This window comes from Scatophagus argus, chromosome 14 (assembly GCF_020382885.2).
Source record: "Scatophagus argus isolate fScaArg1 chromosome 14, fScaArg1.pri, whole genome shotgun sequence".
Classification (NCBI taxonomy): Eukaryota; Metazoa; Chordata; class Actinopteri; family Scatophagidae; genus Scatophagus; species Scatophagus argus.
This window is the reverse complement of record NC_058506.1, coordinates 22111931-22137753: the sequence shown is the minus strand read 5'-3', so window position 1 is coordinate 22137753 and position 25823 is coordinate 22111931. Positions and strand designations below refer to the sequence as shown.

Here is a 25823-nt window from a genome sequence, read left to right as displayed (position 1 = left end):
GCTTAGCAGAGCAGCTTGTGTTCTACACAGTTTTTCAACAAGTCCAACAGATTCCAGGCGTGTCAGAAGAATTAGATGACTGACAGAAGCTTGAGTTAAATCAATAAAAATGGCAACACGGTCTTGCTTGTTATCTAAAGCACTAGCAGCATCGTCTAAAACTGAAGATGCCGCCGACAGGTTTAAGAATCTCCTTAATGATAACATTTCACTGTGTGTGAGAGTGCAAATTAAAGTGTGTGAATGTGAAAAATGATTTGATTGCACCAGATACAGCAGTTATTTGATGTTTAGATAGTATCAGACAGTATTGGACCCCCAGTACTGAAGACTCGAATGTGTGGTAAACCAACTCATACAGGATTAATAGACACGGTAAACTTTTATTGTTAACCAACTGACCGATCAATTTTTAACATTCTTATCAAGTGTTTCACTCCTGCTCCTTGTCCTCTCCGTGGGTGATAACGTAACACAGGTTCTTGTAATCCAGGTTTCCAGCAACATCCAGGGGAAAGTTTGTGAACATCTGGTTTACCTAAAGGAAGTGGGATTAAAGTACAAAAGCTCAAATTCGTAGTCGAGGAAATCAAGAAAGCAAGGTGCCCACATGTTTGATCCGTGCACGTTCAGAGCTGAATGTGATCATCACGATGGCAAAGTGAAATTTATCAACAGAACAGTAAACATTTGAACAGTGAAATGCAACTCCCAATTTAATACCCAGATGTGATTCTTATAATCAGCAGTTTGACATAATGTGAAAATCACTCGCTGGGAGTTAAATGAGAAGATCAGACGGGTTAGCTTAGCATAACATCTGGAAACAGAAGGAAACAGCTGGCCAGGCTCTGTAAAGGCGGAAGAACTCTCACTAAACAAACAAACGACGTATTAATTAATGAACTACTTTTGCAGCGTGGGTATTTGGAGTACTTTGCAAGTGATACCAGATGTGTGTATTAAATTTTGCCAAATTTGGATATCAACATGAGGTTTGTGTTTTTCTTCCTTCTGTCTCCATCTCACAGTTGTAAGATGGAGGCCTATGCTGCTCATGGTGACGGTCTAAGTGATATCATGTGAACGTAGCTTCAGAAGACATGTGATTGTACTGTCACACTGGGCTGAAGCTCTCTGTGTTTTTACAATTCATTGTTATCTGTAATGGTGCAGTTTAGTAAATAGAGGAACAAAACATTTTTGTGCGTATTTTGTTTTTTTGGCTTGAAACCGAATCTGTGTGGTTTGGAATTCGGTTTCGCTCCTGTGTTCCTGGTCAAGGTTTCAGGTATCACTTTCAGCTGCTGCTGCTTCACATTAGATGTTTTCCAACAGCAAATGAGCGTCCAGAAACTTGACCTGTGGTTTAACACAACACGAGATGCCATGCGGGTTCTCCTTTGGGTTGTGTCTTACAGTATTATCCGACATACGGAATAATTACGACAAAGCTGGCCAGACATTTCAATGCGAACGTATGCACCCATCACTAATCTGTAACCCTTTCACCATGCCAGGTTCCCTGCGTCCTCACCGGACGGACATGCATTACCTCGTCCTCTGTGAACTTGTCGGCCTGAGACATAAGATGGTACTTGATGCTGTGAAAGGAAAAATGTTGTATGTTATTTTTGTTACGCGCTCTTTAATCTTGTCAGATATTTTTCCTGTTCAGATTTGAGTAAGTTGTTATTGACTGGGAAAACACATCATCTCATCGTATGCAGCTGTTGAAAATATGAGTATATTGTCAACAATATTTTATATGACCACAAAATGTTTAAATAAAACAAAAAAATAAAAGTTGAACTGTCTCTCCATCAAGTACATGTGTAAAATGCAGCATTTGAGCCAGTAATTATCTCACAACTATTTTTTAGAATATTCTCATTTGAAATTACTGCACACATTTTTGCCTTGATAGCAGGGACATGTCACCAGTTCAACGTTTTGGTCCTGACTTCACACAAATCATTCAACTATTAAAAGGATTGCCAGGAATTTTGGTGTAATTTTGGATATTCATGGTGCCAGAGGATGAATCTTAATAACTCGGATACATGAATAAAATAATGAGTTCAGTGCTGATGAGCAAACACAAACTATGATGCTACTCATCGACATGTTAGCATCATCGTTGTGACGATGTTAGCATGCTGTTGTTTGCACTATTGCTAAGTTTTGTCTTGAAGAAAATGAAGAAAAAGCATACTCTTCTCCTCTTAGGACACCTTTTCCCTCCGGGTCAAAGATCTTGAATGCGTTGAGAATGGTTTCCTCTGGGTCAGTCCCTAAACAAGATGTTTCACAAATACAGAGTTATCTGAGCTTCAAGAAATACGTGACAAGATTACCTTAAGTAAAAGAATTCAGAAGGTATGTTTACAACACGGTCACTGATTAATACCTTTCTAGATTAATTTTGCACATGATATAATCATCAGCATGAAATGAACATGAAGCAGGTGTATAAAAGCCAGTTTCACATGGTTTAAACAGCCTGTTATCCCGCTCACCTTTGAGCTTCTCGCCAAACATAGCTAGGAAGATGGTAAAGTTGATGGGGCCGGGAGCCTCCTTCATCATCTCATCCAGCTCGTCATTGCCAACGTTGAGACGACCTGCACAAAGAGCAGACAGACAGATCCAACGCTTTGCTGTCACGTTTCACAAGAGTTCAGAACTCAACATGCACTTTGGATGAAGAGCTTTGCAGTAGCGTCAGTCAGAAGCAGAACTTCACATGCTGAACACTAAGGGGTCCTAAAACCTGATTTGTAGGCTGCAGTATGGTCAGTATGGTCAGTGTGTGAGGCAGCTCACCCAGAGCAGCAAACGTGTCTCTCAGGTCCCCCTTGTCAATGAAACCGTCTCTGTTCTGGTCCATGATGGTGAAGGCCTGAGTGAAAGACACACAGCGGAGCATCTTAATCTGTCAGTGTGTGTGTGTGTTTCACATGAATTAAACATTAGAGCAGCTTCTTTCAGTGACTAACACACCTTCAACCTGCACCCAGCCAGGCCTCGAGATCATGGCTGACAAACACCTGGAGTCTGTGTCTTCATTGCTTCATTTTCAACACTGACTAGTCTACTGTGGCCTGCTGGGCGGACATGAAACCGTAGCTGCCAGATGTTGTCTCACCTCCTTGAACTCCTGAATCTGCGACTGCTCAAACATGCTGAACACATTGGAGCCTGCCTCGACCGTCTTCTTCTTTGCCTTCTTCGGTGCCTGATGGGAGGATTTGAGAGAAGTGAGTCTTATTTTACTCACTGCTAACCAGTAGCCACATTATGAGACTAACATGTTGGGCAAGTTTTCGGACCTTGCTGGCTACTAAATTTTACTTGTGAGCTGCTTACTGACAGTACTTGCTGATTATGGCCTGGTGATAGTTTGCTCTTCCTGTTTCTGTGAATCTTCTTTCGTTGTTGCAGCACAAACTCATTTTTAGAAACCCTTTGGTCTGAGTTGTTCGTTTAATCTCTTTGCTTTCTGATTCATTGACCTAATCACCGTGACTGAATCTGTTGTCGAGTGCTGATTTCACAGTTTACAGTTTCACAGTTGATTCCAGTAATCTCTGAGGCAGTCTGCTGTCTTCAGCTTTTAGTGAGGTTAGCTGGACATACTGGAACAGTGAGGACAGAAGAGTAAAAGACAATGCTCCAGCAAGGGCATTTAGCTTCATCTATTTATGTATTTGGCTTCATTTCAATGGCACCAACATGTAGGAGTCACATGAAGTGTGCTACGCCCTCTGTGCTAGATGTTGACTCTATGCTGGCTCCTGAAGAGAGCAACTTTAAGAAAACGTGAAAACAGGCAAAAATACAAGCAAGGTTTTCCTCGGTTTCTCTTGTCTATCCAATTATTGAACTGTGGAGGAATTTGCTCTTGACAACCAGTCTATGCTAAGTGCCAGACATAAACTGGATATTCTTTCAGAGTCCTCGGGCATCCAGGAGACCTGAACAAACAGGGTGAGGAGCTAAACAAAAGGAGGATGTGAAGGAGAAGGAGGGCGGTCTCTTACCATGGCGACGGGTTTCTCAGCACGCTCTGGACTTCCTGAGAGGTAACGTCCAAGGCTCCCTGTGCAGTTATATAGACCTGGCCAAATCAGCCACCTGGGCTAAGTTTAGACAACAGGGGGTGGATCAATATTCCAGGTATGCCTGCCTTATAGAGACTGAACACTTCACGCCCATCTTCATCATCCATAAAACTTCTATTGTTATCCATTGTATTGACAGAGGGAGCTGTCACAACAGGGTGGGTATGGGCCATGGACAAATGCTCATACCTGAAGCTCCATCCAGGCTAATCATAGCTCTCAGTGGCACCCACATTAGCTCTATATCAAAATAATACTCCTGAGGGTTAGAAGGGTCTTCGGACATTAGACTGACCTTTGTAGGTGAAATAAATGATTGAATTTTAATTTTTTAAGTTTTGTTTGACCTTTTTTGTTTACAGTTAATGTTTTTTCTCATATTCAGTGTGAATCGCAGAGCCGAGCAGAGCAGATTAATTGACTTTATAGAAAGAAAAAGCTTGTGCAGAACCTTGAGATCTTGGACAGAGTGCCGTAACTGATTTTGTTGTAAAAGATAAACGGTCCAAAGTTTAATTCTGTTGTGCAGCTGTACCTCCAAGTCGAGGTCACACAACCTTGAAACTCTTGGGAGACACATGTTTTGGATGACACATGTTTTGGATGACTGCTGTGTCATCTGAAGCAGGTGTATAGTTTTATATCCATTTATAGTGGATGGGTTGTTTGTACTGTATGCACGAGCTTGTGTGTGCAAACAGTGGCAGAGATGGACCAATGCGCCGCAAAAAGGAGAAAACCGAAGAAAACTGGAGCCAGCAGTCAAATTCATTCAAGTCAACACATTTAAGCAGACTGTAGAGGTGACCCTTTGGTCTGAACGGTCCTGTCGCCTCATGGCGAGGAGGTTCAGACCTTTTGTCCAAAGCCATGAGGCGACGGGACAGTCAGTAAGTCATCGTAACCTGCCAAGAAATAATCCTGCACGCAACCCAACACAAAACCACACACTTACGCATGAATTAATAATGAAAGATGTGAAGCAGCATTAGCCAAAGGGTTAACTTTCATCAGCTGGTCCTGAACTCCATGGCGTGGCTCAACAACATGGCTGCTGTATCCATGGCAACAAGTGAGACCTGAAATCTCCCTCTTATTTGTTTCAAGAAAGAACACATGATAAATATGTATTGTAGGAATAATAACAACGCATTCCTATCGCTAACAATACGAAGACCAAACAAATAAAATCACACATAAAGAAGTTTACATTCAGTTGATCAATAAGTCAAGTTCACATTTAAAATTGAAATAGTGGGTATACTATAACATTAAACATTTACATAACGACCACTAGGGAGCAAACAGAAAGAAAAAAAACAAATAACATCAACTCTTCAATTCATTAATAAACTTTTTTTTCAATTTATATGAATGAATGTGATATTTAGCCTTCATGACAGACTAAACATCAGATCATCCATTTTAACTACAACCCGGATTGGGTCTGAATTTAAATATTACTGTGTAAGCTGTTTCAAATGTATCTGTTCCCCTGTGCTCACCTTAAATCTCATTTTAACACGCCTATAAGCATATTTTTTCGACATGGCGAATGGTTTGAATGGTTTGTTCTGGTCCAATGTGCAATTTGATTAAAATTTATTTGTATTTTTCTGGATTATCGTGGATTTCCCAATGAAAGATAATAAAAACAGATTTTAGAGTTGATTAAACTTTATTGTGGAAAAATCATAACAGATACAAATTCTAATCCAAAGAAGAGTATTTTTATACGTTTTAAAATGAGTCTGGGGAGATTTTTAACAATTACACGAGACAACTGAATCTCAGTGACTGAACTTTAATTTAAAAAACAAAAAATGAGTTGCACTTCTTTAAAATCAGACATTTAAAAGTTATTATTGTTGTTGTTGTTCCTATTATTATGTTGGCACTTGTTTTCATTTTAACTTTTCAACGTTCTCCGCGTGAGGTCCGAAGTTTGATCTCCTAGCGGAATTTATTCCCTGGCGACCACGAAGCCCCACTTGACGTGATGACGGCGCCCACTCCTGTCACGTCACAGCACGTATGGCCGAAGACACGCACGGGCCCCAGTCCGGACTGCTATCTTCGGATTAAACAGCGTCCCTGTGTTTTGTTTTGCTTTATTTTAGTTTTCATCGTCCACTTCCGCTTTCGCTCTGAGAGTTTAGGTTTGTTCCTATAGCCGCGCGCCACCATCCGCTCCTGCGCTGTTGTTGTTTTCAACAGCAGTCGCGCGCTGTGGCTCGTGCCGTCGTCTTCAGGCTTGTTCCCAGAGTTGGCTCGCCGCGCGCATGCAGCAGAATGGCTCGAGCGGTTCCAACGGTTCCGACGGCTGCAACAGGGACCGCCAGTCCCTGTCCTTCAGCCCGCTGCCTGCCGCCACCACGCGGGTAAGGAGGTTCATTCAGGAGAGACGGACGCTGCCTCTGCCCAGAGTGATGGTGGTGTTCTCGGCCGCAGGTGACACCACCGAGAAACCGGGCGATGCCATGTCCAGCTCGGACCCTACGGAGGACGACATCCGAAAGCCGGCCTCGCCAGCACCGAGCCTCACCCTGAGCAAGCCGCTCAGCCGCTCGTCGCTGGGCGCGCAGGAGCAGGAGGTACGCCGACTCACCGCGATGTTTACCTGGGAAAACGCCGTCCAACCAGCGCACAAGCTAGCAAACAGCAAACCGTGACAGTGACGGTTAGACTCAGGCGTTCAGAGGCGTCAGTGCGTGATTATTATTAGCTAAAGTAACAGCAGAAATTAGCCGAGTCGAAATGAAGTGCGAATACACCAGCAGAACATTTAAATCACTGTTGTATTCACTTAAAGTTTCCACATAACCTTTAAACTGATGCCACAGTGTCTTACACGTCACGTTAGCACCAAACTACTACGCTGCGTGCTGTTTGTGGCTGTTTGTGGCCGTTTGCTCAGCCTGACTGTCACGTGACTGGCGTTAACGAGTGGGCCTGCTGATGGCTGTGCAGGTCCACGGCACAGTAATCCTCTTACTCCTGTGGTCCTGCGGCCGAGGCCGAGACCGAGTCGACTTGTTACTGCTGATCCACAGGTTGCAGCTCATTAATCAGTGGCAGGTGAGGCAGCGTTTATTAACAAGTAAATCAGCCCCCCTGCTCTCAGGACCGTGTGTGCGTATGCAGGATGGGGGAGCCACTTTATCACCTCCTGTAATGTAATGCAGTCAAATAAAAGCCCTGTGAAAGGACTGTAAGTGCCAATGAAATAACTGAAGTACCACAGTAACGACTGGCGTGCTCACAGGTCACATCCTGGTGGGTTACATTGCTGGGTGGCCTTCAGGTCCTGTAATTAGTGAGGAGATCAGAGTTTCCTGCTCACTCATAAGTTTGAGTCCTGAAGTCAGTTAGGTCCTCCGGGTGCAAACAAACGAGGTCACGAGGTAAAGTGGCGACTGCAGCCTCACAGGGTCACTTGTGTGCCTCCAGACTTCCGGTTTCACCTGCATTCTCATTTTAAAGTTTCCAGAGGTCATCTCTCTGAATGTCGGGGGCACGTACTTCACCACCCGCCTGTCCACGCTGCGGCGATTCGAGGACACCATGCTGGCCGCCATGTTCAGCGGGCGTCATTACATCCCACGCGATGCTGAGGGACGCTACTTCATCGATCGGGATGGTGCATATTTTGGGTGAGTGACCTGAACCCCGGCTGTTTTTAGACGAAGACAGCATCATGACTACTTAATGTGACTGTTGTGATCTCATGCGTATAAGAGAAAAAGGCCGCGGGGGCCTCAGTGCCAGAGTGGGAACTTTGTGGCTGGAAACTGAGAGACTGTGGAGCACAAACGTTTAGTCCCTTACAGACTCGCACTGCAGCCTGCCGTGTGTTTTAACTCGCTGTGTTTGTCAGTCAGGTGTTGTGTGAGGCATGTAGGTGTGTCCATGTCCCTTTCTGTGTTTTTGATCTGCGACATACTTTCCCATACCAGCAGCACGTAACACAAGACAGGCCGAGGCAAGGAGTCGCCGCCCGTGACATCACGCAGCAGGCTTTAGTCACATGGCCGTGTGGAGTCAGAGGAGGCTGAGAGAGTGATGAGGTGATTCCACAGAACGAGCTGCGTGGGTTGTCCCTGCATCCCTGAGATTCAAGAATGTCAAAGCCAACAAAGCCTGCAACAGAAAGCACAAACAGTAATGTGTGATGTTAGATTTAAACGTAAATCAACTGAAACTGACGGTCCAAACAAACAAAATAACAGGACTTAAGAGTCTGCAGTCATGCTGGCAGTTGTGTGAGGCTGTGCTCAGGCTCAGTGCTGCTCTGAGCTAAATGCTAACATCAGAGTGCTAACAGGAACGCAGTTGTTTCCATTACGATGTCCACCATCTCGGTTTAGCCTGTTAGCATGCTGCCATTACTGCTAAGCTGTACGGCTGAGGCTGGTGGGAACGCGTTCAGTTTTGCAGCTTCTTAAAACGTAAAAGTGAAAATTTGACTTTGCTGAGGTTATGACTTTTCATCCCGAGGGTGACATGAATGTTTCATGGAAGTCCACCCAACAGCAGCTGAGACATTTCACTCAGAATCACAACATGTAAACCTCATGGCAGCACTGGGGAGCCATCAGGCTTCATCCTCAGGGGACTGTGAAGATTTTGGGCCAAAGTGGTTGGACCTCAGAGCTGTGCTGCTAGCAGGGCTAAAAAGCAAAAGCAGATCCCTTTAAATATGTATGTGAAGATGTCAGACTTATGTAAGAAGTGTGTTAGAGTGAGGTCAGTTGTTCGTTACGAATGCCCCTGAGTTTGTCCGTGGGAGGATCCTCGTGTTAAAGATTCATAAAGAAGGAGCTGACAGAATGAGAGATGAACGTCGTGACTCTTTAAGTAATTCAACAAAAAACACTTGGAGGAGGCTGCACCACTGCAGGTGTACTCAGACGCTAAGGAGGAGGCTTTTCATTTGGGACATGCATTCTGCTGTTTTTAGCCCGCCTTGTGTTCTTCAGGCTATTGTCCTGCTGTAAAATAAATCTTCTCCCAAGCTGCTGCTGTGTTGTTTGCTGCAGCAGCTTTTCCACCAGCAGTTCTCTGTATTTTTCTGCATTCATTTCCTCCTCTGTGTTCACAACACCGCCGGGTTCTGCTGCAGAGAAGCACATCAAAACTTTGCTGGTCAAGTGCGTCGATACAGACGAGGATTTTGAGCGCAGCCGTCAGTAGCTCGCAGTACACCGAGACCAAGAAGAAGAAGAAGAAGAAGAAGAAGTTTTCAGGCTCAGTCAGTGACATCAGACGGGAACGTTTTAATATCTGACTCCTAACTACACTGATGCAAAAATCATATGAAAATCCAATATTGCCAATAAGGCAGCCTTTCATGTGCACAATAAGAAGTGCAGTATCATCTGAGAAACTGATGGGAATTGTTTTCAGGATTTAATACAATCAGTGATGAGAATTGTCTGTAGTTGCAATCCTGAAGACAAGCAAAAGACAAAGCAGCTCAGATCGTCCCCGTCAGACTGTTTTAAAGCAAAAGCACTGAATATGTCATTTTAAATTAGACTGCCGTTCTTTCATGTGATTTGCATAAACACCGAGTTGATTAAAGTAGGAGTCTGTCTGCGTGTGGATTTGTTCTGTGTCCACGCTCAGGGACATCCTGAACTTCCTGCGAGAAGGCGAGCTCCCTCACAGGGATCGAGTGCGAGCCGTGCACAGAGAGGCTCAGTATTACGCCATCGGCCCGCTGCTGGACAGCCTGGAGGACACTCAGCCGCTCACCGGGGAGAAAGTTCGACAAGCTTTCCTCGACCTGCTGCCCTACTACAAAGGTAACGGAGTCCCACTCCCTCACCTGCTGAAGTTAGCGTGGCTGTAAACGTTGATCTGACACAAACTTCAGCTACTCGTACCGTCTGACTCGGGTGTAGTCCATAACTCGAGCAACATTTTTTATTTTTTTTTGCTTGTACTTATTTACGTCGGACTCATTTGGCACTGTTAAAGGTATACTGAATCAGCTTTTTGCAGTTCCTGTTTTAATAATCTCGGTGCATGTACGGACTGCTGTCACTGGGTTACTTTGATACTGAAGAAAACATCCTGACCGTCAAGTTGTTTATGGGTGCATAATTCAGGCGTAACTCTCATAGTCAGCATCACTGGTACAGGAAACACACATGGAAAGCCAAAGCTGCAGGAGGCTTGAACATTCACTGTGTTGTTCCAGCTGGAATCAGCTCTCACCATTTGTAACCAAAGACAAAAATAGATTTTAAGTTTAAATTGAGCTCTTGTTTGCTCAGAAGGCAGAAATTGCCTTTAGTGGCAGCTTAATTAACGGTAGCAACCTGTTTAGTGTCACACTGACGTGATGTGAAAAGGAGAAGTGAATCCAGCACATGCAAACAGAGTTTCTTCACCTTAATGCAGTACTCAGAGGCTGAGCTCTGCAGTTAAGAAGTTCTTTTACTTATTTGTGCGATTTTATTTCCGGCCAGAAGAAAAACAACTACACTTTACATTTCACCATGAATGACACTCAGCTGCACAACACGAGTAAGTCTCTGTGTTATTTAAAAATGGCATCAGTAATGAACTGCTTTCTTTTCAGAGAATCTGGAGCGTATTGTGGAGATCGCCAAACTGAGGGCCATGCAGAAAAAGGCTCGGTTTGCCAAGCTGAAGATCTGCGTGTACAAGGAGGAGATGCCCATCACGCCGTACGAGCGTCCTCTGTTCAACTCCCTGCGATTCGAGCGCTCGGACAGTGAGGCCAAGCTCTTTGAGCATCACTGCGAGGTGGACGTTTCCTTCGGACCCTGGGAGGCGGTGGCAGACGTTTACGACCTGCTGCACTGCATCGTGAGCGACCTGGCTGAGCGCGGCATCGCGGCCGAGCAGCAGTGCATCGGCGTCTGTGACAAGCACCTGATCAACCATTACTACTGCAAGAGGCCCATCTATGAGTTTAAGATCACGTGGTGGTGAAGCTGCAGGGACCAACAAGCAAAAGGGTGGATGTTCCATTCTGTCTGTAACTCGGCCGATATTGGCTTTTGTTGCCAATATTTTGTGCTAATGTCCTAAAATGTGACCCTTTAAACCACACTCATCGGTTATGTTGCCCCAGAATATTTTTCTTCTCAGCCCTGACAAAAAGAAAAACACCTTCTGGTGAAACACAAACATTAGCTCTCCCTGTTATTCTCTCTTTGTGGACCTCGGGTGGTGTGCGCTTCTCACCTGGATGCAGAGGTGCACAGGTGTACTCCAGGGCCCCTGCCATCACAGCTGGGTGTGGTCACAGGTGACCACAGAGAGGACGGAGAATCACTGCTCTTCACTTAAAGCTCTGTTAAAGGACTCCAGCACTTCAGCATCTTTACACTTTGTGTCCAGCTGTTCAGTCACTGTGTGTGTGTCACAGCTGGAACTGGAGGCCTGCTGCCTCTGCACTCAGCTCAGTTTGATTCAAACTGGTGCATCTTTACGAGGGAATCCGGCGATTAAAAGGGCGTGAGTGAAACGTTTCACATCCGATGGAGGAGATTGGGTTTTAATGGACAGAGCTGCTGCACAGGCCGCTGAGAGTGAGGTTGTGTAAACGTTTGCCAAACCGCAGCCAAAATGAACAGAAAAGCGACGACATTAGATTCTTATGTGTGTGGTAACAACAGCAGAAGTGAAGAAGAGTCACAGGTTAGTGAAGTGGCTCAGTATTATCAGTTAGTAAGCTTTGATAGCACTGATGGTAATGAGCCAGCAGTCAGACCACACAGGCGATGTAGCCAAACTCTGCTGCATATTTCGCTTATGCACTCAGCGTTTCATTTGTAAGAGAAAGGATGTGGCTTTTCCTCCTCCAAAAGTTACAAAGTCTTGCTTTAATGCACGTAACTTGACCCGAAGTGTCTTGTTAGGTTTCAGATCCATTTTCTTCCAATTTGAATTTAAAACTACAGTGAGTGAAAATGAAAATATGCAAATAAATAAAAAGTCTGAGAAGATTGAAGCTTCACAGATGGGCGACAAGATCATATATCTCATTTAAAAGCCAGTTCTGCCCACGGTTTGTGTTTATCCTAAATGGATTGTTATTTGTTTTCCACATTACCTGCTTTATCAGTCTCACTGATCTGAACTGACACGTGATTGAGTTCAGTCTCAATTCTTAGCACATTCAAAGAAACCACCTTGTAGTAAATATTGAATATTGTAAGTAAGTAATTTTTTTGGCCTAAGTTTTGTTTCGGGATTCAGATTAACTGTGAGCGTGTTCTTTTGGGTAAACGGAGTATATTTAACTGAAGCAACCTGATGAGAAACGCCGACTGCTTTGTTCTCTAACCGCCAGGCGTCTCGGCTGCAGGGACGGAAAGCAAACTTATTTAATGTCAGCTTCCATTCCAGCGTGTTTAACATTAACCCCCTGACGCTTCGGTACAGTCAAAGGTAACTTACACGTTAATTCCTACTGTACTTGATGATAAAGTCTGAGCACCTTGTGATTGTAATCACTACATTTTTTACCTCATGTTAAAGCATCTGACACATTGTAGTTATTAACAGCTCTGGCATAAGTTCTTCATCTTCACTAAGAAATCCAACAGGCTTATTGTGTTGTACTTTTACACTAACAAATGTCACAGGAGAGATGCTCCATCTGCACTGTTCTGAATGGTTTTATATTGTAATTTATTTGTTTTAGCTTCTAGGAAGCTGTAGTTGTATATTTGGGTTTGTTTGTAGTGGAAAATAAAATGTGACATTTTTGTTATTTAAGGTTAAATTAAAAACAAACGCTTTCACAACGTGTCCCTCATTCATTCACGTTGCAGGGGATCCTCAGCGGCACCAAAGTCTGCAGATTCTGACTGGATTCTTATTCCAGAACGCCTCGATCCTCCTTTCAAACGAGGGCCGTTCCTCCTTTCTGAGGGGCTTTAAGGTTTCAGTTTCTGATGTTTTGAGACATGCTGTTGTGGCTCTAAGGATGAAAAGACTCGCCCTGCCATGAACGTTTGGTTTCCACGTCCTCTGATGTCTCCATCAGCTGTCACCAGGTTGAAGCTTCAGTCTGACCAAACCTACGACGCTCACACGTCATGTTAGTGGCAGGTGTGTGAGGATGCTCTGCGACCGACTGAAGCACATATTCATCTTGTTCACAAGTAAAACCTGAACTAAGCCAGTCACAGCTGAGGTCAGAGACGTGAAACGGTGACTTGTCTGCTGCGGTTTGCCCACAGGGGATCAGCACCACGGAGAGCTCCAGGACTCCCGGTCTGGACACGTGAGGGCCCGCGTGAGGGCCCGCAGCTGCTCTGTGTGCCAACAAGCTGGGGAAATCACAAACGTAATCCAGACCCTGGTAGGCCTGCTCCCATGTGCTGCTTTTATTTACATTATGGAAAATCTCAGTAATCATAACATCCACAAAACATTTTTTTTCCATGTTTCTTTATTTTTTCTGACTATTTTCCCTTTCCTTTGATATGTAAAAGAACATTGGAAAAAAGGAAATATTTCAGGTTTTATAAATTCAACAGGATATGCATCAACAAAATGTAAATTTCCTTGTCTTTGCCAAAAGTCACTGACAGGAAAACAGAGTGAGAGGTCGCGTTTGTTTCAGGAACTTCTTTGTATTTAAACACACAGCACATCCCACATCAGCTGATGTGAAAGTTAACTCACAGAACACAAAGTGGTGAAAGTGTCACGATGGTTCGATGTGAATATTTAATCAGTTGGAGACGAGTTTCAGAGCACACAACATCGTCAACACTGAAGCTCTAACGTCTTTAATGTGCGCGATGCATCACAGGCTCTTCGTTCTCATCAAGGATCATTTCTCCGCCTCCCTCCTTCTTCCTCCCTCCCTCCATCCCTCTCTTCCTCCCTCCCTCTCTCTCTCTCTCACTGTTCACCTACGTCTCTCTCCCAGCTGAGGGGTGGAGGCTGACGGCCGATGTCTCTTCCAGTGCGGATGGATGGAGGAAAGAGGGACTTAGTCGCTGTCCTTCAGTGGGTTTTCGCAGGCGGAGAGCGACTTGATGATCACAACCTGACAACCTCAGCGTTTTTATGGGAACAACACGGTTTAAAATGACCCGGGGAGTGAACGTTGATCTGCTGCACAAGGTAAGCTCCTTCACCCCCACCCCACCCGCGATCCTGATCAGAGCCTGTTAAATGTGATCATCTGTTAGATGGGGGGCGGTGGGGGCGGATAGTTACATAAGAGTCCGAGGCGAATCAGGCGTCAATTAAGAGAATAATCAGCATTCAGATGTGAATATGAACGTGAGGTGTGGAGGATCCCGATGGCTGATCCCCCCCCCGTCACACGATGGAGGAGGCGGTTAGATGGAGGAAAGTGGACGGTGTTGGAGGAAACGTTGCAGGCTGTGAGAGCCTGCAGGCCCGCGGCCTCACGGCACCGCAGGACCACAACACAGAGCTGCCAAACGAGCCACAGCGCCGCACGAAACGGCCACAACACGAAGCGTAAGACCGGCCTGTTATTATTAGGTTATTATGATGATCTGGATCAACCTCCGTCACCATGGCAACGGGAAATCTCCAGCCTGTTAGTTTGCTCTGCGCTTCCTGCGGACGCACCTGATCCCAGCCTCAGCCTGATCAGTAACCAGATCCCCTCCGCGGGCTGAACAAGACTTTCCTTTAGACCCTCAGACACCAGTGATCTCCATTAACCGACACAAGCTCAAAGAACAGCTGGCCCATTCAGCTTTGCTCTCTGAGAAAACGTTATTCTCCCACATGTTAAAGGCGCTCACAGACAGCCGAGGTTTACACCAGACTTTTCCACAGTCACTGCCCATCACACCTGAGGGGCTGTTCACCTGAGGTCGTGACACCGACACATTTACTGAATTCACTTCATCCAGTCGGGCAGCTGAGACTGAGATCTTTGAGAGGATTCACTAAAACGACCAGAGAAACATAAACGAGGCAGGAAGCTCAAACGGTGGATAAATAAGAGATCACTCAGTAACTAACAGTTTGCATGTCCTGTTTCATAAAAGCTTAGCGGTCGCTTCCCACTACAGTCGTTTCATCTTTAATAAAAGACAGAATATGAGCTGAAGCCTCCTCCTCCAGAGGAAGCAGCTTGTTTTGCGGCTGTAGTGAAGGACGCATCCTGGTGGTAACACATGATGATTCAGCAGCCAGCACAAGTTCCTCTGCCTCGTTTGTAAAGCTGTGACCAGACTGGACAGCGAGAAGATGTCTCCAGCCAACAGAGACGCAGAGGTCGGCGTCCTTCACACAGCTCACCTGACAGCTCAGGTACTTCATCTGCAAGGAACACAAGAAGGAAATGCAAGTTTTATCAAAATCCATTTTAGACCTGGACTGATAATACTGTGGCTGCACGAAATAAAAACCAGGCTGATTTGCAAAATTCAATCTTCTACCTACAAACCAATCAGAACAATTAATAACTGGGACATGAGGTCTCTTCTATTAATATGGTGACGAGGCAAGCTGGCTCTGGCATTTATTCCCCAGATAAGTCACACATCCAAACACAGCAAGCAACCCCAAAAGCAACCGACGATGCTTTTGTTCCACTCTTTACCCCCCAGAGTTCCTCTCAGATACAACACATATGGAACATTTCTAAGCTCTTTTGTAGATATGAACCGTTAAAGCAGAGGACTGCACGGCTGCCCAACAGAACTCCAAAGGAAACTTAAGGATAAGCTCACATCAGTCCTTTTAAAAGTATTTCAGGAGTCTTTGGAAAACGATCCTTTCTTGCCTTGTAACTACTGATCCTGAGTCAGTTTGGTTCGGCCTCTAGCTGAAAACTAAACTTCCAAAAGAAGGAAAGGAAAAGCTTAGCTGCAGATCCAACAGAAATCTTTTTCTTTTTCATTTAGCACAACTTGCTTTCAAATATTTAGGAAAATGTGCGACCTGCTCCCTTTTTTTAATCTAATTTGTTTTTTAATTCAGTCAACTGATCTGTAACCTCGTTCTTTTGGGAAAACAAGGTCCCAGGAGTTATTAAGTGCACTCTGTAAGAGGTCATTATCCAGTATGAGTTCTGTTTGGGCTCCACTGGTCCGGTACAAACTGGGGTCAGCTTGAGACGCAGTCTTGCTGCGTCTCGTCCCGTTCGGTGCTTCGGTGTTTTCCTGTCCACTGAAACTGGTTTGTTTCACATGAGCTTCAGTTCCTGGTCCGGTTCATAAAAACCCCCTTTCCCCTCCTCTGCACTTGGCTCAGCCTTTAGACTGTGTGGGTTTGAGTGCGTGTATGTAATGGCGTGCATTAAGGGTAATTACGTCTAACCTAAAGATTCACCACTTTGCTAGAGACGAGTTTCCCTCCTTTTCTGATCTCCCGCCTGCCACAGCGTTGGGAAAACTCGCTCTGAGCTTTGACGATGAAAGGACTTCTTCGGTGCAGACGCTGCGGTCCTCCTCGCCATGTGGCTTGAGCTGAAGTTCTTCACAGGGTTCATTTAAACAAGGCTTGATGACATATGATGGGGTAGATGCTAGCTGGTGCTCCTCTCAGGTCAACCTAGCACACGTAGGCTGGGTTTGCCCTCAGCCCGACAGCCTCTGAGCGTTTAGCTTCGTCTGTTATCACAGATGAAACTTTGGGTTTAAAGTGCAAACCAGTTTGGCGACATTACGTCCGCATCGCTTTTGGCCCGGAGGAGAATTTTGCTGGTCCATCACTCCTCCATCTGCTGCTGCCTGGCTGGAGGATGTAATGCTTTTTTCTAACCCTAGAAAAGATTAAATTTACACTGAGGATGGTCAGTAAATACGTTCTGATTGAAGTGGGAAATCTTTGGGAGCAGGATGAAGGATTTGACTGTAGCTGGGAATTCGCTTTGTTTCCTTTCCCTTTGACGAACTGTAAATGAGCGTATTGTGAACCACGTTACACATGAGGGCCTGGGCCATGGAGGAGTATGTGGGTACGGCTGTGAAACTGATCCTGCCACACTAAGTGGTCTTGTAGCCTGCATTAACTTCTATAATTACGGTCCATCTACCATACTGAAGCAAAAGGAACGATGGCTAATTTGCTGTGTTTCTGAGTTGTTAAATGAGGATAGTTTTCATCCGCTGACCAAAGACTTTGGTAAGATTTGAAAGCGGAGCGTACACAATGTCCATACTGCCTGTGCTCAGCCGTTTGTGTGACTAAAAATAGCATGTATCCCCATGTGGCCTCAGCTCGGTTTTGGCCACATCTGGATCCAGCTACCTGGTTAAAAATCTCCGGGACAAAAGAGTGAGTGCTTGCTGACATGTTCGCACATTTTGAAAGACTTTGTTTCCCGTTAATCTGACGCAAACGTCGCCACGTCCTGCTGCGTGCCCAGCAGTCACCTGAAAGAGGGTCTCACACTTAAAGAATACATCAAGTCATTGAAACATGTTTGAAAGTATGAACTGTAACGCTAACCTCTGTGTCGCTTATCCAAGCACTTTTATTCCTTGAACGATTGATTCCCTTAACAAAAAGCCAGTTTTCTAATGGATTGTAGATTATTGCAGAAAACAAGTTCTGTGGCAAACCAAAGTTTAATGCTTACACATCCTGTTCGGCAAAATAACCACAAATGAACACCAGAAATAAGAAGCTAAGTTTAGGCTATAAACAAATGACACGTCGGTCACATGACTTTAGCCTCAGTGCTGCTGAGCCTCCTGCTTTACTATACATACTCTATGAACTGATGAGTGTATAAGCTGAAGAGTCAAGCATGAGTATAAACTGTAAAGGCAGACTGCTGAGTTTCTGTGTTTGCAGCGGGATGAAGCTGAATGTCCCCAAGAACCTCAGCTGTCCTCTTTTTCCACCCTTTTTGCAGAAGCTTCAGAATTTTTGAGTGAGGAATTCACTGATGGATTTTAAGTCCCAGAATAATATGAGAAAACCTCTTTAGCTTGTGTTAACCACAGAACTTATCTGAGGCATCTAACCACAAACCCACTGAAAAAACCCACTGACTTTGAGAAAAGGGAACCAAAAGCGCCAAAATGTTAACTCATTTCTGGTTTTCCAGTTTCATTTTCACCAGCTGTACTGCAGGACTGACATGCAGCTCTGCAACACCAGAACAATGCTGCTCCCGTCTCTAAAATCAATTCGTTTGCTTGGCAAGCCTGATTATTTTTACTTCCCAGAGCATAAACCCATCGTTTCTAAAATCACCATGAATTTCGAGTGGCAAATCTGCCACCATTATTATTATTTTTAAACTGCAAATGTGCCAGATTGGAAAGCTTGGCAGGCTTAAGGTGGTTGAGGCCCAACTTTAAGCAAGTTTAACCCAAACAAGTCAGTAGTTTACTCCACCACCATCACGACCTCCACCACCACCATCTCCACCACTATCTCCACCTTCACCACCACCATCTCCACCACCATCTCCACCTCTACCTCCACCTCCACCACCATCTCCACCTCTATCTCCACCTTCACCACCACCATCGCCACCACCATCTCCACCTCTACCTCCACCACCATCTCCACCTCTACCTCCACCTCCACCACCATCTCCACCTCTACCTCCACCTCCACCACCATCTCCACCTCTACCTCCATCTCCACCACCACCTCCACCACTGCCTTCTAAGTGTCATGAATTTTGAATCTTTTGAAACCAAGTTCTCACGATCTCCCTGACACTTTTAGCCATCGTTAACAGACTTCATGCTAGCAGGGTTGAGAACAGAGATGCTTTAGTGCATGTGGCCTACAAACAAAACTGAACTAAGTGAATCCCCATCGTCACAGAACAAATCAGCAGCTTTTAGCAGTGAACCTGCCCTCGCTGGTGACTGAGAGCCTGTCAGCTCCGATGTGATTCACAGGACTTGACTACCTCATTAAAAGTCAGTGAAGCCACAGAAGCGATCATAATCTCCCAGTTGTAAATAATCGAATGTTAAGCTATTAGCCTCGTATGCAGTGCTTGTTTGGGCTATTTTTGTACCGAACTGCAGCTTGGACAGCAAACCGCACGAACGTACGACTGAACCGATGAAGCAGAACGTCGCAGAACGATTTTGACGGTGTTGCGTTCACGTACTGTTGTACGCACTGAATGGCCTTCGAACGGCGCAGCGTTCGCTCACTGACGCTCATGCTCACGTGCATTGCAACAGTGACGCGTTCACTTACTGACCCGTGCACCGAAAAGCATTCGGACGGTAGTGCGGCTGCGCAGCTCAAGACAAAGTGGACGAACTGCAAGTCAGTGAGTGACACTCTTTGAGCTGAGCTCGAGGAGATCTGAAAGTGATTGGCTGAGAATAGCTGCATCACGGTGTCTGTGACATCATTCAAAGGCCTGAGTAAAGCCACCAATCACTTCATCAAATCATGTTATAGTCCAAGTCATACATACACTCTTCCTGCCTTCTTCTCAGTGTTTTTTGAACTGCTATTTGAGGGATTTTTCTAAAAACAACTGTGCACCACAAACTAGTCACCACTTTTTATTGACTGAATCTCTGCAGACCAGTAGGATCCACCGTATTGCTTTGCTAGAAGAGCACAGTTTGTTCTTCTCACTCCTCATATTTTATTTTTCTTGGCCACCATCACCCTCTTTTAGCTCCGTTTTGGTCTCCACCTGGAGATTTAGCTTTTTAGTTGCTAAATGCTCCACTCTGCACAGCAGTTAGTCCCTGACTGTGTCTGTCTGCCTTTTGAGGCAGGAAGTGTGAAGCGGTTTATTTTATAGCTTTTTTTTGTTCAAAAGATGAACGCTGTGATCCATCAAGTGTGGTGGGAGTGAACCACAACAGTGAAAAAGCAAAACAATACCGTCAAAGATGTTAAAGCACGTCAAAGAGCTGAGAGAAACTGCTTGTGTTGGGGTGATTTCAGCACTACAAGCGACTTTGATCCACTGTTGATTTAAAAGATATGAAGCAGCTTTAATAAGATTCCCTCCGACATCCTGTGAGAGTCAGCTACAACACCAGCAACAATTAGACCAGCGTTGATTATACTGGCTTGTATTGTTTCTGTGCTGTCAGTTCCCTCATATCAAACATGCTCCATACAAGCCTGTATAAACATGTTTCTATTCACAGACATTCAAAAACAGCTACCAGCTGTTACATGAATGACGCCTGTATGCACAAAGCAGACACATTCAGCACATTGTTCTTCCTCGGGCCGTCTCAAACAGATAAAACAGACAAATGTTACCCAACGCCGTGTGGCCTGATCCAGTACATTCCTGCTATATTGTGAGCACTTGGTAGACTGAGCTGTGCGTTGCCATGGAAACCAGCGCTGCTCGAGCTCATAATATTCCCCCATGAATGGAGAGCAGAGCGGCTTCAGCACAGCCATTTGTTCCAGTGGTAGAAACGCTGATGGTGGCTCAGGCGATGTGCATAGTAAAAAGAAGCCTGTCCACGGCACGGCTGTGACGGCCACATCAGAGGCGTGGCGTGGAGGTCAGATCAGCTCCTGGAGGAAGCACGCAGTACACCTGAACCGAACAGTAACGGGACCACTCGTGGTTTTAAATCGCATCATGACTGCACCGTGAACTCAAACGCTTGGCTGGATCACATGCAAAGCGTTTGGGAGAATTCAAAATGCTACTTCTTTATGTGTTGCAGCAGTGTGCATTTGAAGCGGCAAAGTTCAAACAAAATAAAGAAAGGAAGTGAAATGCAACACACATTCCTGGATGTATTTCCTTTTCATGTGTCATAATTAACTGAGTGCTAAAAGCAGACAGGTGTTTACTCTTTCACCCAATTCATTGTTTTCGTGACGTGAATTTTAAGTTTAAAATCACAACACAGAACATAAAGTGAAAAGGTGATTTGCATTCCTCTGTTGTCACCGGCACCTGTCTCACCTGCTCAGGTGTCGGTCGTGAATGAACTACAAACATACCCATCCCTGTTCATGTGTGGTGACCACACATGATTTCCCAGTGGGTGCTGAGGAGCTCCCGTACACCCACAATCTCATGCTCAGACTGTGAGTACGACTGGCAAATCTGCATTCTGGTCTTCACTCATGCGGTGGTGGTGGTGCTGGAAACAATGGAGGAGTGGGAGGTCTATTGTTTATGATATTATTTGCATGCAGGCTTTGTTTGTGTAGCTGCCACTCAGCGTGAGAGTACGTCCACATTAAGTCAGTTACAATCATAAATGCTTTTTTTTTTGTCTGTCCGGACCGAAACAGAATATCTTCTGCCCCCAGAAGCCTCAGCCTCCAAAGTGGTGTATAAATGTTTTTAATGAGCTGTCACTCAGCAGATCAGCCGTTTGTGTTGAGCCAACACAGGCAGGCGGGCAGCAAAGTGGAGGTTTATCTTTATCTGTGATAAGCTTCGATACAGCTGATACTACGGCACACGATTGTTAAGCTGCTTCACTGTCAGCACTGTTGAACTGGAAGCGTTAAAGTCAACACAAATCAGCGTTGTAAAGTTTATACTACAGCTTAATGTAGTCTGAGCCAACGTACTTTTTTGCGGGTGGCAGTTTCATTAAAGATAAGTTTTAATCATTTGACTTTAACGTGGCGTCAAACGGTTCTTTCGAAAAACGAAACAGCTGCCTTTTTAACATTGAACTTTTTAACCCAGTAATTTCATACATAAACCTGATTTTTTTGTTTTCATTCAGAACTTTCCTGTAAAAAATACAGAGAAAGTCTCTGTGATCTGTACCTACTCTGAATGAAAGCAGAGACAACAGGCTTCCTGTGTTTTCACTTGCTAACTACTATCAGTTACCACCATGTTTCTTCTCAAACAGGCTTGAATCCCTCTAGAAACCCCATGGAGCAGGATGTGGAGAGCCCAGCCATCACCAGACAGCCCAAGTTGCCAAAGCAGGCCCGCGAGGACCTGCCCAAACAGCTTGCGGAAATGGACAGGACAAAGAAGATCCAGCGGTACGTCCAGAAAGATGGGAAGTGCAACGTCCACCACGGGAACGTTCGGGAGACGTACCGCTATCTGACAGACATTTTCACCACGCTGGTAGATCTCAAATGGAGGTTCAACCTCTTCATCTTCGTGCTGGTGTACACAGTGACGTGGCTCTTCTTTGGCTTCATGTGGTGGCTTATTGCATACCTTCGAGGTGATCTGGACCATATAGCAGACAACCAGTGGACTCCGTGTGTCAATAACCTCAATGGGTTTGTATCAGCTTTCCTGTTCTCCATTGAGACAGAGACCACCATTGGTTATGGGTACAGAGTCATCACGGACAAATGCCCCGAGGGGATACTCCTGCTCTTAGTTCAGTCGGTGCTGGGATCTATCGTGAATGCCTTCATGGTGGGTTGCATGTTTGTAAAGATCTCACAGCCCAAGAAGCGAGCTGAGACACTAGTGTTTTCCACCAACGCTGTCATCTCGATGAGAGATGGGCGGCTGTGCCTCATGTTCAGAGTCGGAGACCTCAGAAACTCGCACATCGTGGAGGCTTCAATCAGGGCCAAGCTTATCAAGTCTAAGCAGACCAAGGAAGGGGAGTTCATCCCTTTGAATCAGACGGACATAAATGTGGGTTACAACACGGGAGATGACAGGCTCTTCCTAGTGTCGCCACTCATTATCTGCCACGAGATAAATCAGAACAGCCCCTTCTGGGAGATCTCACAAGCCCACCTGGCCAAGGAAGAGCTGGAGATTGTTGTGATTCTGGAGGGGATGGTGGAGGCCACAGGTGAGTCATCAGACATGTTCTGCCCCCAGATAGATGCTGTGTTTGTGAGCTTATTGTGCGTAAATTACTGTTATGTGTACAGAAAGTGTTCATCGATGGAATATTGCACATATTCTTTCATCCCAAATGAGCCCTTATGCACATAAGATATTTTAGATGATACATGCCTCAGTGAGACAGACCTGCTTCATGGTCACAATGCATGTCAATAAGTTATGAAGCCATTTTAAAAACTGTCTTTATTCCATTCATCCTCTTTAACAACAAACAGTGATTGTCTTAGCTCGTCTTTGAAACTGACACACACGTTTCCTTGTCTGCTGCATGTCAACATTAACTGAAATATGCATTCAGAGGCAGATGTGAAGGTTGAGTGCTGCATAGAAGTGCTGATAAAAATGTCCTGAGCAGAGATGAGAGGATCTGCAGGGCACAGCTGCACAGTCTGGGAGCAGACTGGCCAGAACATCTGGACCGGCAGCGACTGCAGCAGCAGACATGTGGGCAGAAAGACTTTTATAAGACCCAAAGTGTGCAGGTTAGAGTAGCCAAACATTAGGAACTAAAAGCTTCAGCTCACACATCCTAAATTTCTCAGATAAAAAAATATTTGTTGTTTGATGCCCGAGAGCTGTTAAATACGTGGTCGTTGTTCTCACTATCAGCCATGATAAAATGATCCAATTACATAATGTCTGAGAAGCGTTTTTTCAAGCAGCTGCTGCAGGCTCACAGGACTTTCCTGCAGACAGCTGAGCCAAAGAGGACACAGATAAATATCACAACACAAGTAAATGGCGTCTGCCCTCTGAGACGCGGAGAAGGCGTCATGTTTTCTGTGTCGTGGTTACACTCAGGTGAACTGTGTGGGAGTGGTTGTGTTTTTCAGTCTTCTTCAGCATCACAGTAATCCAGTGACAGCCGCCTGTACATTTATAGATGCATTACAAGCACGCAGGCTTGTAGTACTCGAGTCCAACTTCAGCCCTGATTTTAGGGACTTGTGACTTGACTCGGACCTGAGAACTGTTGATTTGGACTTGGACTGGGACTTGTGCATTAACTGCATTTGGACTCGTAAATGGGACATAAGTCCTCAGATTTTTATTTTCTTTTATGTAATATACCAGAGTAATTTGACACAAGATAATGTGTACATTAAGTTCAATGTTATATAATAATCATACAATAATATATTTGGATTGGACTTGACTGGGATTTTTCGACTCAGATTTTTCTTCAGTGACTTGTTCTTGAACACTGGGAACTCGAAACTGCACTCGGACTCAAAGTTTGGTGACTCGACTACAACACTACCATTCAAACCATCTTATTAGGGTGTGGGGAGAACCATGACAGACAGAAATGTCAAATCCTGGATAGTTCAAACCAACATATGGTAATATTAGTGGAAAAATATATTTTAGACTTTCTAAGGTGGCTCAAACCCGACTTTTCCCCATAAATCTATACACTACAACAGTTAATCCTTGATATTGTATTGTGTCTCGAGGCATGACGTGCCAGGCGAGGAGTTCGTACATCGGCAGTGAGATCAAGTGGGGCTACCGCTTCACACCAGTCCTGACTCTGGAGGATGGCTTCTATGAGGTGGACTACAACAGCTTCCACGACATCTACGAAACTAACACTCCCCCCTACAGTGCCAAAGAGCTTGCTGACATGACCAACCGCGCCCGCTTGCCCCTAACCTGGTCACTGGCCAGCAAGCTGAGCCAGCAGGGACTGCCAGAGTCTGAGCATGAAGGCCAGGAGACCAAGACCAACCTGGACAACCAGGGCAAGAGCCAGCAGACTGAGAGGAACGGGGACATTGCCAACATAGAGAGCGAGTCCAAAGTGTGAGAGATGGTCCATATGAGATTACTGTGTGGTGTGCGTCTCGCTACACGAGCTGGTGAAGCACAGGTGAGAATCTGAGGTTCTAAATGAGGACCAGTGAGCACAGTAGACCAAGTTTCCCTTCACCAAGAACCGCTTTTTCTCAGTGATTCACAGTTACCCCAAAAACGACAAACATCCAGACATGTGGCCCACCGCTGAACTGAAATCTCCTGCGGCAAGTGCATGTTTCAAATATAATGTGATGTCCTCCTGATGAGATTCCTATTATTTTTTCTATTAAGATATTCCTAGGGGCATTTGCATAAGTATTTTTGTATATACTATGAGATGTTTTGAATTCTTTGTTTTGTTGCGGTGTGAATATTTGACAGATGTTTGATACTACCACCTTTAGGTTAGCTCTGTATATATTCTATGCCTTACAGTATGTATAAAGCTTTCCTTATTTGTTTTTTTCAGGAATATATTAGCATGTATAAACATTATCTGCAGTTAATTTATCTTGTATTGTGTATATACAGTATGACGATCATGTTATAAGAAACACATACATCTCTATGGATGCAAACTAGTTTAAACCAATGACAAATCCTTCCCCGAATGATAAATGTTTGTTTAAGGTAGTATTACACGTCTACAGTAGAAACCCTCACGAAGCCATGACTTGCTGTTTGCAGCTGAGTGACTTCAGACAACGGCCCTTTAAAAAACAGCATTTTGTCACTTTTGCACATTGGAGGCCTCTGGTGGAGAGAGTTAGTTGGTATTTCAGTCTCCAGAAATCCCTCACGTCACCTAACAGTATCAAAAATAATAAAGTGTAAATGGCATATTATGTACTCGATGAGACTTCCTTTTCTATGTGATTGTGTGAAATCATTCTGTTTTTCAGTGGTAGAAGAGGTACTTCTACAGTGACTGACATACTGTTACATTAACATTAGATTGTTAATTTTAATGCACTCGTGAGTAAACAATATTTTGTTTGTAGTTGTTCAGGGCAGAGCTAAGTTTAAGTACTTTGTATACAGTATACAAGTAGTTTTGTGCAGTGGTTCCCAACCGAGGGTCGTGTTCCTCTAAGGAGTCGGGAGATAATCTGAATTTTTGCAGTAATACTCGTACATTC

At 44.8% G+C, this 25823-nt stretch overlaps 3 protein-coding genes across 5 annotated transcripts; 2 read left to right on the top strand and 1 right to left on the bottom strand.

Moving 5' to 3' along the window:
- Positions 1 to 363: 363 nt before the first annotated feature.
- LOC124071085 (myosin regulatory light chain 2B, cardiac muscle isoform-like) lies at positions 364 to 4325 on the bottom strand. The gene is made up of 8 exons (XM_046411518.1): positions 4314 to 4325; positions 4044 to 4142; positions 3149 to 3238; positions 2827 to 2902; positions 2520 to 2624; positions 2216 to 2294; positions 1556 to 1604; positions 364 to 538 (listed from the first exon to the last, which is right to left on the bottom strand). The coding sequence occupies exons 1-8, from the start codon at positions 4323 to 4325 to the stop codon at positions 434 to 436; spliced, it is 615 nt and encodes a 204-aa protein (XP_046267474.1). The 3' UTR covers positions 364 to 433.
- Positions 4326 to 5792: 1467 nt separating this feature from the next.
- kctd7 (potassium channel tetramerization domain containing 7) lies at positions 5793 to 12914 on the top strand. 3 transcript variants are annotated; one of them, XM_046410366.1, is made up of 5 exons: positions 5793 to 6505; positions 6576 to 6718; positions 7608 to 7777; positions 9753 to 9931; positions 10714 to 12914. In XM_046410366.1, the coding sequence occupies exons 2-5, from the start codon at positions 6605 to 6607 to the stop codon at positions 11088 to 11090; spliced, it is 840 nt and encodes a 279-aa protein (XP_046266322.1). In that variant the 5' UTR covers positions 5793 to 6505; positions 6576 to 6604; the 3' UTR covers positions 11091 to 12914. The 3 variants fall into 3 exon arrangements, with proteins under 3 accessions (XP_046266322.1, XP_046266320.1, XP_046266321.1); XM_046410364.1 differs by having other exon boundaries at positions 5793 to 6718; XM_046410365.1 differs by lacking the exon at positions 5793 to 6505 and having other exon boundaries at positions 6582 to 7202.
- A 99-nt stretch (positions 12915 to 13013) lies between these two features.
- kcnj6 (potassium inwardly rectifying channel subfamily J member 6) lies at positions 13014 to 25681 on the top strand. The gene is made up of 5 exons (XM_046410355.1): positions 13014 to 13220; positions 13352 to 13473; positions 14050 to 14246; positions 21908 to 22828; positions 24342 to 25681. Exons 4-5 carry the CDS (start codon positions 21931 to 21933, stop codon positions 24692 to 24694), a joined length of 1251 nt encoding a protein of 416 aa, XP_046266311.1. The 5' UTR covers positions 13014 to 13220; positions 13352 to 13473; positions 14050 to 14246; positions 21908 to 21930; the 3' UTR covers positions 24695 to 25681.
- Positions 25682 to 25823: the final 142 nt, after the last annotated feature.

What these genes read in the sequence shown, in the direction of transcription:
- LOC124071085 (XM_046411518.1), bottom strand. An exon ending in GTTTGGCGAGAAGCTCAAAG is followed by an intron (nt 2,295 to 2,519) that starts GTGAGCGGGATA and finishes CATCTTGTTTAG; the next exon opens with GGACTGACCCAGAGGAAACC. An exon ending in ACAAGTTCACAGAGGACGAG is followed by an intron (nt 539 to 1,555) that starts GTAATGCATGTC and finishes CACTTCCTTTAG; the next exon opens with GTAAACCAGATGTTCACAAA.
- kctd7 (XM_046410364.1), top strand. Translation starts at nt 6,407, where the DNA reads ATGCAGCAGAATGGCTCGAGCGGTTCCAACGGTTCCGACGGCTGCAAC. An exon ending in TGGGCGCGCAGGAGCAGGAG is followed by an intron (nt 6,719 to 7,607) that starts GTACGCCGACTC and finishes CTCATTTTAAAG; the next exon opens with TTTCCAGAGGTCATCTCTCT. An exon ending in CCTGCTGCCCTACTACAAAG is followed by an intron (nt 9,932 to 10,713) that starts GTAACGGAGTCC and finishes CTTTCTTTTCAG; the next exon opens with AGAATCTGGAGCGTATTGTG.
- kcnj6 (XM_046410355.1), top strand. Translation starts at nt 21,931, where the DNA reads ATGGAGCAGGATGTGGAGAGCCCAGCCATCACCAGACAGCCCAAGTTG. An exon ending in GGGGATGGTGGAGGCCACAG is followed by an intron (nt 22,829 to 24,341) that starts GTGAGTCATCAG and finishes TTGTGTCTCGAG; the next exon opens with GCATGACGTGCCAGGCGAGG.